Below are 13,100 nucleotides of genomic sequence, written 5' to 3'. Positions count from 1 at the left end.
ATTACAGTGTAAACACATGGGACAAAAGGACTGTATGTCCTTGATATGTTTACAATCCCACACGGGTTTTAAAAGACAAATGAGGACTTGTAAATTCCAGCTCTGTCTGATATCTGACCACTCAGACTTGGTGCTAGAACTGTGGCTTAAAAATGGATTTTAATGTCACATTGGCATCTGGCTTGGGTAGATCGAAGTGTGCAGTCTTTGCAGGCTGAGCTCTGGCACACAAAATTTAGATGGTGCCTGGTCTCTGCTCTGCTGTGTGTGGCCCCCCACTGGTATGTTATTGTCTGAGCGTGCTGAAATTGTGTGTTCTAAGCCTCAAGTCTAAACAGACGATATATAGTAGTGGTATTTCTGGCATTTTAAAAAGGTTTGGCAGCTTAGGGACACAATGGGGAGAGAAACAGGAAACATATGATATACAATATAGAATAGGAATTATTGTGAAATAAAGATCCTTGATTACAAATGAAAAAAGTCTGTAAAGTATATTTTAAAGAAATCGTATTCTTGTTTTTTGGAGGATAAGGCAGTTGTATGGTTTAGAATAAAAGTACATACAGTGATTCAAGATTGGGGTTAAATGATACAGATTTATTTTCGTTTGCAGGAGAAATGAAGACAAATGGAAGATAAGATCTAACAAAACAGTGTTTCTCAACTTATGCTCTCTGAATTTTTTCCACGATATGTCTGAAAAAATGCGATAAATCAGCCGTTTGTGGCTACAACGTTGCCCAAGGTAAACCATCTGTTGCTTTGTGTGTGTTGCTGACTGGGAGCTTTATTTGGATATCTGCTGCCATCTCATGGTGGACAACTGCAAGAGGAAATCTGGTTAATTACTCGGGCAGGGCGAAATTAACCAGCTGGGGGAAAAAAGTTTGAGAACTCTTTGGATTTAATGGAGATTTTTGATTTGAAAAAGAAATTAAACCTAATTGAAGTAATAAGGGGGGAAATTAACTTTTCATGTCTTTTTTGAATATGTAATCACTCTAAAACAGGATATTTACGAGTTTTAATTCAGGAGATAATCCTGGGTGTGCAGGGTGTAGAGATGTACCTACAGAGAAAAGCATACAAACATTGGTTAGTGATTTGAGCAAGACTGGTGCTTATGTAGCAGCTTTCTACTCAGTTGCTACTGCAGATCTCATTCATGTAATCTTACATATTCATTCAGCACTTTTATCTATACCTAAGTGCTTTCCAACATTTGCACCTGCACTTACATGGACGCTTTGGGAGCAACCTGGGATTCAGTATCTTGCTGGAAGATATTCAGCGTGCCAACCGGAGGAGTCAGTTGATTCACAAATCATCCAATCAGTAGGCAGCCCACTGTACCACCTGAGCCGCAGCTGCCCCAGTTTTGTTGGCTTGATCGTGACAGCATTCAAAGGCCTTAGGTGAAGCATTTTAAAGATGCCAAAATAGAGCACTGGACATGACAACAGCAAGAGTGAAAGTGAAGTTTTAGAAGATGGGAGTGAGAGCTGTGTGGTCTAGAGACTGCGGCATTGACGAAGAGACGGGAAGCTGTGATGAGATGTTAAGAAGAGCTTTTCACTGGGACTGACCAGGATGGAAAAGAGTAAATCAAAGGGAAACTTTAGCTGAGATGGTTTGAGCAAGTGCAGAGAATCGATAATGGATATATTGGATATATCCTGGCTGAGCATGGAGCTGCCAGCCAGGAGGAAAATAGGAAGATCGCAGAGAAGATTTATGGATGTAAGGGAAGGAGAACACGCAGAGGGTTGAGACGACAGGGGTCGGGTGAGATTAAGGAAGGTGATCTGACCTTGCAACCCCTAAAAGAACAGCAAAAAGAAGAACTTTCTCTCTTTCTTTTTAACTTTCCTCTTGATGGGCAGGGGGAGAATTAGAGACCTCTGATATGTAGGCAGCCTGAAATCAAACAGCACTGAAATAGGTGATCAATACAAACATGTACGTCATTTTTTTTCTTTCTTGACCAGTAGGTGGCAATAAAGCTCTATCATGGAAATATGATCGTATTACAGTGTGCCTCGGCAATCCTTTGTTGCCATGTCCTTCTATAAACGTGAATTCGCTTTTACAGCGTGCCATTTGTATTTGCTGCAGACAGCTTCACTGGGCAACTTCAGCATATTTATGTCCTTGAAAGTTCGTATTGCATGATTTAAACTTTTGTTTGTCCGTTTCATGAACATTGTTTTATAGTATAATACAGTCCTATACAATAAAACACACAGTTAATTTTATGGTATATTTGTGATTTGCAAATTACGAAAAGATACGATGATTGTGAGTGATCACGTGGATGTGGTTACACTTGTGTTCAGAAAGTCATTTTAATGTTGACAGTTCTTGGTTTTCTCGCGATATCTGGCAACCCAAAAGCAGCCTTTCACCCCTGAGCTCGTCCAAAAACAGACTAGAGGACTCTTATCGCCCGCAGAAATGTTCAAAACAGAGAAACTAAGAGCTGTGGTCAATGAACGACTGCAGGCGGCTGCCGAGGAAATATTCAACCTCTTTGAAGAAGCTGTAAGAGACTATGAGAAGGAAGTGCTCTGTTCAAAGCAGGAGGTCGAGCAACAACGGCGAAGCCTGGCCGGGTGGAAAGGTAACGGCAGGACAACCCTGAAGCTGCATGGACACTTTGTAGCATCTGTTAAGCTCAGCCAGTGTTCAGTCTTAGGAAACATCTAGTAAACAGTTTACAGAAGCCAGCAAATAGCGCCATTTTGCATCCCTGAAAGAGGGAGGGGGATGCAAAATGGCTGTCAAATGAATAAAAATGAACCACAAGAGGATTTCCTGCATATCTTAACCAAGATTTAGGTTTAAATTTCAGCGCTTTTCATCTCTCGGCTTCCTTGTTTAAAATAATTTGTGTGTTAGCTAGCTTAAAGAATGGAAAAATGAAAAAAAAAAATAAGCTTTTTCTTTTTTTCATTTTTAAAGATATTATTATGAAATGAACCTGTTCCAAGTCCAGAATATGCTTCACGATAGTGTTCGGTGCTTGGAGACAGCTGATTAGTAGCCACTCTTTTTCCTATAGTGCTCATTGGTTCATTAATTAAACAAATAGTAACTGTACAGAGTAATATCTGGTCATATTATAGTTTCAAACCTCAGTATCAAAAAGGAATTTGACTGTTTTAAGCCTGGTTTATGTATCTGCATCTTTACAGCTGGGCTCACCTGTCAATTAAAGTGCCACATCAACAACAGAGTATCTTAATAATCTAAAGACAGAATCCACCGTACCAACAGTAGGCTATTTATAGCATCTTTATATCCTAGCATAGGTAAAGGATTTGGTCTCTATAGCCAGTTTACCCCTTCAGAACATTCACTACTGTCATGGATTTTTGATAACTCATCTATTTAGTAGGGGTGCAACGATACACAAAATTCACGGTTCGGTTCGGTTCGATACTTTGGTGTCACGGTTCGATATATTTTCGATACAAAAAAATGTTCATGCCTTTTTAATTTGTCATTTATTAAAATTATAAATATATATTTTAACTCAAAAGTACAGTTTTTAAATTTAATGTTGCTGAAACAAAAGTAATTTAAAAAATAAATATCTCTCAGGGCTCTCAAAATTTCAAAATCCCTGGTAGCCCTTCGGACAGGGACTCTTCAGTTTTTGGTAGCCCAAAATAAATGTAAGTAGCCCGAATAAAAAAGAGAGCAATTTTTTGATTGATGTTTTGTTTCCTGTTTTGTTTCCTTTACAATATTATACATTAAAATATAATATTGTAAAGGAAACAAAACATTAATCAAAAAATTGTTGAAAAACAAATTACAACATTGTATAAAAATTACAATCATCAACTCAAATACTTGGTTCTAATTGAACAGAAACTTGTAAGAACTGTGTAGGACATGAATCAGTCTGTGTCAGATCCTGAATTTGAAATTTCCACTGAAGTCACGGATAAGAGACAAGTGGAACCAAGATCTAGGCCATTTGCTTTTTGAAGTTTGCAAAGACTGCTAAATTTTGCCAGTGGTAGTTCACTCTTTGCAACATAGTAGCTGTTCTAAACAGATTTTTCAGGTTTATTTTTAGTATGTTATTTGCAATTGGTGTTTGTTCTGGGAAAGATATTGCAGACTGAGCAATAATGCATTTCTTGCATTTCTCATGGGTTCTAATGGGGGCCTTTCTTAAAATGACTGGTCCCAGTAACAAAGGCGCTTGTCGACTCAGAAATCGAGAGAAAACCAACAACACACCCGGCAGAACATTGTTATTTCCTCCTCCAGAAAATCTTATGTATGCAAACACGCGTTGCAACTTCATATCTTGTGCGCGTTTTTTTTTTTGTTTTGTTTTGTTTTTTTTTTGACTGCGAATGCGCACCTGCGGACCACTTGTGTGCAGCCCCGGTTATATAGCTCGTCATATTGCAGCCACAGAAATTCTTTTGTCCATGAAACCATAAAGCTGCACTTTCTTTTTGCCTTATAGTCTGATTTGTCATAACTTTTCCGTTTTGTGGTAAGCTTTTCTTTGGCTGTCACTTCTTCACCCTGACCTGTCTTATTTGGCTCAGCAGAACTAAAATATATATCCTGCTGCTTTTACACACACACACACACACACACACACATAACGGTCAGCGATTCTCTGCGCGATCAACCTCTCACATGTTTAAGCTTGCTGCGGGAGATTTCACTTGTCATGTTTGCATAGTAAGCTAACGATTGATAAGACGATGTCAGAGGAATTGGTGCACAAATTATCATCACTCACCAATCAGTGCTGTCGCTCTCTATACACAGTTCGCGCGATTGCAAAGTGAAACAAGTGAAAGCAAAAAACAAGCGCAAATTCAAACGCGATTTCAATATGTCACATATTGACAGTGACTCACCGATGCCAATGACATAATTACCCAGCTACATTTCTGAAAGAATGCAAAACCATTGACATATATTTTTCCTTCCTACAATAGCCCGACGGGCAGGGCAGAGATAGATTTTGGTAGCCCGACTGGAAAAATCGCTAGCCCCGGGACGTCGGGCTAGCGATTTTGCAAGCCCTGTATCTGATTGAGGAATCACTCATCTTTGGAAAAGAGAGTTTATTACAGAGAAATGGCTCTTTCCAAAATAAAAGCTATACTATACGCTTCTTCTGGGCTATATTCTCAGCAGCATATTGTAGCGGGTCAGGGCTGTTCGGGGTTCTGTTTGTACAGTTATGTTTTGTTTATGTTGCCATAGTGACGGGTGACGCCCTCTCGCTGCGACGGTGTGTCCTTCCGGGGTCAGAGGGCGCCCTGTGTTGTTGTTGTTGCTGTGCGGTTGCCGCGCTGAGCAGTTAGCTAGCGGCAGTGTTCTTCTGCAGATGTCAATAAACGGCTGTGCTCCCTGGCTAGCTCACGGGAAGCAAGACCAAACGACACCTCCGTCTCCTCCTTGTCTGAGCTCGCCACAATATTAAACATATCAGGTCCCCATAAGGAGAATCATGTGCTAACGGCTGTCTAAATGACTCGGGTAAAGTTTGTAGCATGCATGCTTGTTGTTTTTGTCTGCTTCCACTTGTCTTTGCACTAGGATGATGTCGGCGTAAATGTGCAGTCATATTCGTTGTGTTCCCACTAGTGCTGTCAGCGTTAATCTCGTTGAAATGACGTTAACGCCACAACACGGCAAATCTCCGTTAACGAGCTACCCCTGATCGCCCCGTGCATGGGGCTAGACGGCTAACACGTTAATGAGCTAACTGCACTAACACACTACTTCCCACCCATGTAATTGAGCATTGCGTGGCACATCCAACATACTGTTTTACTTTAGTCCATGACGCGCTTACCTTCAGGGTCATACGTCACATGAAAACCAAAATAATTCCAAACGCCAGATCTGAATGAGGGTGGGGGAGGTTCAATTTGCCATGTTGCAAGGAGAGTTTAACTTCTGTCTCGCTAGCTTGCCCTGCGCTCTTCCTTCTGACTATGCTGTCTGTGTTGAACGCTCAGTGGATCTGCGCTCGACAGTGCAACCTAGGCGGAGTAGTCGAACGCTGATTCACTGAGCGCTCAACACAGACAGCATCGTCAGAAGGAAAGTTGATAAAATAAATTACAAATTTTGTATTGTTCAATACATATGCGTACCGAACCGAAAGCACTGTATCGAACGGTTCAATATCGATACGAGTATCGTTGCACCCCTACTATTTAGATATTATGGAGGCTAAAATGGAGGAGTGACAGGTGTGCAAACAGACCTGAACCAAACCTGTGATTGTGTTTATGCTGATCGTGCCTTTTGCAGCATTTTTTTTTGAATTATATATATCCTGCTGTGAGGTAAAGGCTGTCAACAATGTTTAATGGTCTTTAATTTAGTGCTGAAAAGCAGACTTTAGTGTCTTTGTATTGCATCCATACATTTTATGGATTCAGCTTGCTAACCAACTATGCTTTGCGTTAGTTGTTAACTTAGTACTCTGCCCTCTACTCTAAATAGTTTCATGCCTGGCTCCAAAAAAATCAACATGGTGGGGACACAAAAGTTCCCAGCTTCAATTGTCTCTAACTTAAGATGTCAGCTGAGGTTGGAGACAGTTTCTGAAATTGGGACAGAGCCCCATAGCTGTTTAGGAAAGAGTCATCTTCAAGTCTCAGCTCCTTCTCTGTGGCTCTGACTGTGTGAAAGACCTGCGTCTCCCTGCTCAGAGCCTCCAGCTTCTTTTTCATCATTCTCCTCTTATGCCCCACTGCTTCCCTGAGTGCAGCCAGCTTGGCATCTTCCTCTGTTTGGAACCGGTGAGGCTTTTTAAACTGCTTCTCGGTGTGGGTGTGGTGTATTATTCTGAGGATCTGTTGAAGAGACACAGTGGCTGCTGATGGTTCAGGCAGAAGAGTCATGAGTTTTTCAGACTTTAGAGGGCCAGCAGTGCTAGCAGTCTAAGCCCAGGCGCCCACACCCTAATCTCTCCAGCCACAGCCTCTGACTGTTATGTAGGGATACAGAGGCATCCCCATGAAAGCCAAAAAACCTAATCTTTCCAGTGTGTTGTGGGTCTACCCCTTTGGTGCAGAGGAGCAGTTTCTCACAGGGATTATACTTTCCACCCCTGCGAGTAAACTCCAGCCCCAGTGACGTAAGCTTTGTCATTATGTAGTTAGCCCCAGAGTCCAAGGAACCAACCAGTGACTTATCTCACTCTACACCACAACAGCCAGATACATCATCACATTCATCATCATCATCAGTGCAGAAACCGTTCCAACCACCAGAGTTATTACAGTCCTGTATTTTCTAATTAGTTGTAATTTTTATTCTAATTTTGAGGTTTTTTAAGTCAGTTTCCAGAAGTTTCGTTTTTAATAGTTTAAAAATGTTCAGTTTTAGTTTAGATTTTTTAGTTTCAGTGTTAGTTTTGTTCTTTTTTTATTATTATTGTATGGAGGGCATATGTCACAGGCAGGATTTAGGAAAATCAGGACATGTATTATAATAAAAACGCAGAACTTTTTGGAAGTAGTTGACTCTTAGGTCAGGTGCCACAGTCTCAAATCTAAACCACAGCTTTGTGTGCTCTCTGAAGTGATTGTTCAGTTTTTCACCTCTCTGCTGATCAAGCACCACATTCTCAGTTTCTCAGCTTTGCTAGTCGGCCAGACTCTGAGTCCTGGTGGTTCAAAGCTTTTTCATTCACATTTAACATGTTTTTGTGCTCTTTTACTTAAGCTGTTTAGCTGGTATGTATGTTGTATACTTATATTGACAATAAATAAATAGTGAAATATGGAAGAATTGAAATGATTTTCCCAATAAACATTTTGCAAAGAACAATGTAATCTGTTTGGTTCAGGAAGCCTCAGATAGAGAAAACTTCCAGTGAAACACTACTGCATCCAAAACAATGAAACGTGACCCAGAAACCTGTAGTTCTAACACTGTAAAATAAAAACCTAATTGCAGTTTTGATATCATTGCATTTGAAAGTTTATTTACGGTATTTTTGTTTTATCCGAGCTTCATAATAAAGCAGAGTCTTTGCTTTCATATCAAAAACAAGAAATCATCAAGAGAATAAGTTCCAGTGCATCTGTTATTGTTTTATGCAAAAGAAGTAGTAAGATGTCTTTTTCAACAGCAGACTACACGTCATAATTTAAAAATTAAAAATCTGAGATTTGTATTGTAGAGCTTTCTGCTTGATAAAGTGAAAACCTAAATCCATTTTCTGATATATGATGTTGTCTAGTCCCTCTGCAGTTCTCCGTCCAGGAAGATGGTGCTTGCTCTGAGCAGGATCACCCTGAGAAGAAGACAGACCTGTGTGAGGATGACCGAGAGCCCCGGATTAAAGAAGAACAGGAGGTAGAACTGTGGTCGGCTCCAGTGTGTGAAAAGCAGGAAGAGGCTGACACCAAAGACGCCATGTTTAATATAGTTTATGTGGAGAGAGGTGAGGATGGGAAGCATTCAGAAAATCTGGGCCAGACTGTCAGGAATGGTGAGGAAGATCACTCGCCCAGCTGCTCAGCTCGAACTGTTAAACAAAGCTGTGGCGCATCAGAGCCGACCAGCGAGTGTCCATCGAGTGAAATAAGTGATGATGAACAGCAAGACAGTGTAAAACGTCACTCGGGTGTAAACAGTAAGAGAGAAGAGAAATCTGGCGAAACAGTAGAAAAACCTTACACCTGCAGCGTTTGCAGCAAGAATTTCAGGAATAAATCCATTCTGACTCGTCACATGAAAACGCACAGGGGAGAGAAACCCCACAGTTGCAGCGTGTGTGGCAAAAGCTTCATCCAGCGCTCATATTTACAGACTCACATGAACTCACACTCTGGACAGAAGCCGCACACGTGTAGCGTCTGCGGCAAGGGATTCACTCAGGTGGGAAACATGAACGCCCACATGCGTATCCACACAGGAGAGAAGCCTCACAGCTGTAACGACTGTGGTAAAAAATTTAGAGAGAAAGCCGACCTTATCAAGCACATGATAATTCACACAGGTGAGAAACCCTACGGTTGCACCCTGTGCCATATTAAATTCAGTGCCCACTCGAATCTGACTCGCCACATGAAGACTCACTCAGGCGAGAGGCCGTACAGTTGCACGGCTTGTGGGAAAAGATTCATCCGACGCTCCCATCTAATTATTCATATGAACACTCACACAGGAAAGAATATCTAGACTTCAGAAATTACTTGCTCTTTTATATTTTTCTTAAATGAAAAAGATGAAACACAAATGTCATACTGAAAAGTTTCTTTGTGCTATTGTGGAAGAAGACATGAAGAAAGTTGTAATACTGTAGGTGATTTGGTAATGCTTCAGTTGCACGAGTCCAGAGACCGGCAGTGACCTCTACCAACCACCGCTGGTCAGTAAGCGAAAATGCATATCCCTGAAAGGTTTGCAAGTGGTTGCTGGCTGTTGCCAAATAAAATTGGTGGCAAAGAGATGCATGGTGCTGCACTAAAAATAACTTAGTTACTTTGGTCGCTAGAAGACCAAACCAGAAATGGAAAACATTCACTTTTAAAGCAAAGGTTGTGCCGTGCAGCTGCAGCCAACATGTTTCAGTGTTCCAGTTTGCACTTTTAGAGTACTTGGTGACTGCTGTTGACTTTACAAACAACTGTAATGTTTTATGCTTCTATTATGTAATAATTATGTTTTATTCCAGGCTTTCTGGAACAAATAAAATAATCATTCTAACACACTTTATAAATATTTCTGTATGCGTGTGTGTGTGTGTGTGTGTGTGTGTGTGTGTGTGTATGTGTGTATATATATATATATATATATATATATATATACACACACACACACATACACATATCCAATTTTATTGGAATTCCACGTGAAAGACCAATACAAAGTGGTGTACACGTGAGAAGTGGAACGAAAATCATACATGATTCCAAACATTTTTTACAAATAAATAACTGAAAAGTGGGGTGTGTGTAATTATTCAGCCCCCTGAGTCAATACTTTGTAGAACCACCTTTTGCTGCAATTACAGCTGCCAGTCTTTTAGGGTTTGTCTCTACCAGCTTTGCACGTCTAGAGACTGAAATTCTTGCCCATTCCTCTTTGCAAAACAGCTCCAGCTCAGTCAGATTAGATGGACAGCGTTTGTGAACAGCAGTTTTCAGATCTTGCCACAGATTCTGGATTGGATTTAGATCTGGACTTTGACTGGGCCATTCTAACACATGGATATGTTTTGTTTTAAACCATCCCATTGTTGCCTGGCTTTATGTTCAGGGTCGTTGTCCTGCTGGAAGGTGAACCTCCGCCCCAGTCTCAAGTCTTTTGCAGACTCCAAGAGGTTTTCTTCCAAGATTGCCCTCTATTAGGCTCCATCCATCTTACCATCAACTCTGACCAGCTTCCCTGTCCCTGCTGAAGAGAAGCACCCCCAGAGCATGATGCTGCCACCACCATATTTGAAAGTGGGGATGGTGTGTTCAGAGTGATGTGCAGTGTTAGTTTTCTGCCACACATAGCGTTTTGCATTTTGGCCAAAAAGTTCAATTTTGGTCTCTTTTGACCAGAGCACTTTCTTCCACATGTTTGCTGTGTCCCCCACATGGCTTGTGGCAAACTGCAAACGGGACTTCTTATGGTTTTCTGTTAACAATGGCTTTCTTCTTGCCACTCTTCCATAAAGGCCAACTTTGTGCAGTGCACGACTAATAGTTGTCTTATGGACAGATTCCCCCACCTGAGCTGTAGATCTCTGCAGCTCGTCCAGAGTCACCATGGGCCTCTTGGCTGCATTTCTGATCAGCGCTCTCCTTGTTCGGCCTGTGAGTTTAGGTGGACATCCTTGTCTTGGTAGGTTTGCAGTTGTGCCATACTCCTTCCATTTCTGAATGATCGCTTGAACAGTGCTCCGTGAGATGTTCAAGGCTTGGGAAATCTTTTTGTAGCCTAAGCCTGCTTTAAATTTCTCAATACCTTTATCCCTGACCTGTCTGGTGTTTTCATGTATAATAAAAATAACTCTTTGGAGAAAGGTTTGACTTTCCTCCAAAAGACAGGGTTAGGGTTATCACATATGATAACTTAGATCCCAGAGGATACAAAAGTTTATTCCTACTGAATATGTAGTTCTTTGGGTGTCTCCTACAAAGACAACAGCTCAATGATTTCCCAATAAACCTCTTCATTTACCAGGTAGGAGCAAACGGTGCTTTTGTTGGGAATATTTTCAGACATGTCTAACACACTAGTCATTTCAGCAGCAGGAAGGTGCTTTTTGTGATTGACTCAAATTAACTGTGATGACTGTTCATTTAAGTGTAAATGCATATTGTCCTGTGCAGCTGTGGGTTCAAGGTTTCATTCATGAGACTATATTAAGAAAAATTGGTGATGTGGGTGATTGTGATGATTCAGTTTTCCTTTAATCAAGAAATCATCAGGCCTCATCAAGATGACGGGATGTTGAATATGTAAAGATGTCTGATGGGATTGAGAAACGGATCACAGACAGAAACAGGTGGTAAAGTAAAATACCCAGTTTGATGCTTTCACAGTCAAAGTGGAAGCCTGGAAATGAAATTAAAGGTCACTCTATTAAACTTACTCTGTTTGGAGTTTTAATTTTACATAACTTTTGTTTTAGTGTATTGAATTATTTTTCTCTTTCCTGTGTTTTTATTCAAATATACCTCTGCATTTGAGAATTGCACAAAACATCTACTCTTCATTCATCGTGGGTGTGTTCCTGTCGAGTTATCTTTGTGAGGACCGAAATCTGCATTCTACTATACTTGTGAGAACCAACAGTCACTTGTGAGGACACACACACCGGTCCTCACAAATTTGAAGGCATTTTTGAGGCTCAACATGGGGTTTTAGTGTCAGGGTTACACAGGGCTTGTGTGTGTGTGTGTGTGTGTGTGTGTGTGTGTGTGTGTGTGTGTGTGTGTGAGAGAGAGAGAGGCCTAGTTAACTTCTCTTGCTATTAAAAAACCTTGTGTTTTTGATGTAAGGCAAGGTAACAATAACTTTGTGTATGCGACATTTGTCACAAGCATGTGAAATTAGGTTAATTGTGTGAGGTATTCACACTCTAGTTTTCAATTTGTTATTCATTACCAGAATTATTATGGATGTGATGAGTCACAAAGGTTATATGAGCAATCGACAAAAGTCAAAGTAGCACAAAATGTGCCCGGATTTGCTTTTATTGGGTTCTTTTAAAGTATTTCAGATCCCACATTTGAGCAGGGGCTGTCAAACATGAGTAGGAAATGACACCAGCTCAGAGCACCTGAGATAGTTTTGTCTTTGACATTTCTATTATTTTTTTTAAACACATGAAAAACAACACATGCTTTAATATACCTCCCAGTCTGCATATGGAAATAAGGTGAGCGAAGTGTTTTAAATCCAAACAGCATAGCTATCTGGATTTCCTAAAGCTCCTGTCAACCTGAAACAAAGCTCATTTTCTGCTAAAATACCTTCATTAATTTATATGATTTATCTTAATTCATTTATTTTTTTGCAGAAACCAATCCATCCATGGATCAATGTTTCGAACAACTCGGCACAAGCATGTCAGGAGAACACCTTCAACTCCTGGAGCTGTGCCTCCATCAATGTATTATCCAAACGAGACGAACGTGCCAAAACTTTCTGCTATCTTTTCCTATGACAGCTGAACTTTACATTTTGAGTAGTTGCTATTTACACCTTGAAGAAAACGATTTATTGTCCTATTCATGATCCTCCCATCAGCCTTTTTAGATTATATATTTTGGGCAACATAACGTTGCAGTTGTAGAAGCTGAAATGTAGCGCAAATATTTAAAAATATTTAGATGTCAAAGGTGAGATTTTACACAAAGACTTCAGACACTTCAATAAAACAAAGTCAGCTGGTGTACTAAATGGTGATGACTGATTCAAAAGAGTACAACAAGATTTAAATGTATGTCTGCGTCATTAAATCAGAACTTTGTTTCTTCTCTGATAAAATAACATGTTGAAGTAGCTGCTCTTTACAATTACTCAGTTATTCAAACATTCAAATGTGCAATAAATTTAAAAGAAAAATCCAGTCCAATCCACTGGGC

General features: G+C 40.4%; 1 protein-coding gene across 1 annotated transcript; it reads left to right on the top strand.

Annotated features, from left to right (window-relative positions):
* Window positions 1–2,416: 2,416 nt before the first annotated feature.
* On the top strand, window positions 2,417–9,727 carry LOC146718532 (uncharacterized). The gene is made up of 2 exons (XM_085452657.1): window positions 2,417–2,623; window positions 8,252–9,727. Exons 1-2 carry the CDS (start codon window positions 2,458–2,460, stop codon window positions 9,193–9,195), a joined length of 1,110 nt encoding a protein of 369 aa, XP_085308783.1. The 5' UTR covers window positions 2,417–2,457; the 3' UTR covers window positions 9,196–9,727.
* Window positions 9,728–13,100: the final 3,373 nt, after the last annotated feature.

This window comes from Copadichromis virginalis, linkage group LG1 (genome assembly GCF_057382275.1).
Source record: "Copadichromis virginalis isolate Kocher_CV1m ecotype Utaka linkage group LG1, C_Virginalis_male_GT1.1, whole genome shotgun sequence".
Classification (NCBI taxonomy): domain Eukaryota; kingdom Metazoa; phylum Chordata; class Actinopteri; order Cichliformes; family Cichlidae; genus Copadichromis; species Copadichromis virginalis.
Note: the sequence above shows the minus strand (reverse complement) of the source record. Positions and strands in the feature narration are given on the sequence as shown.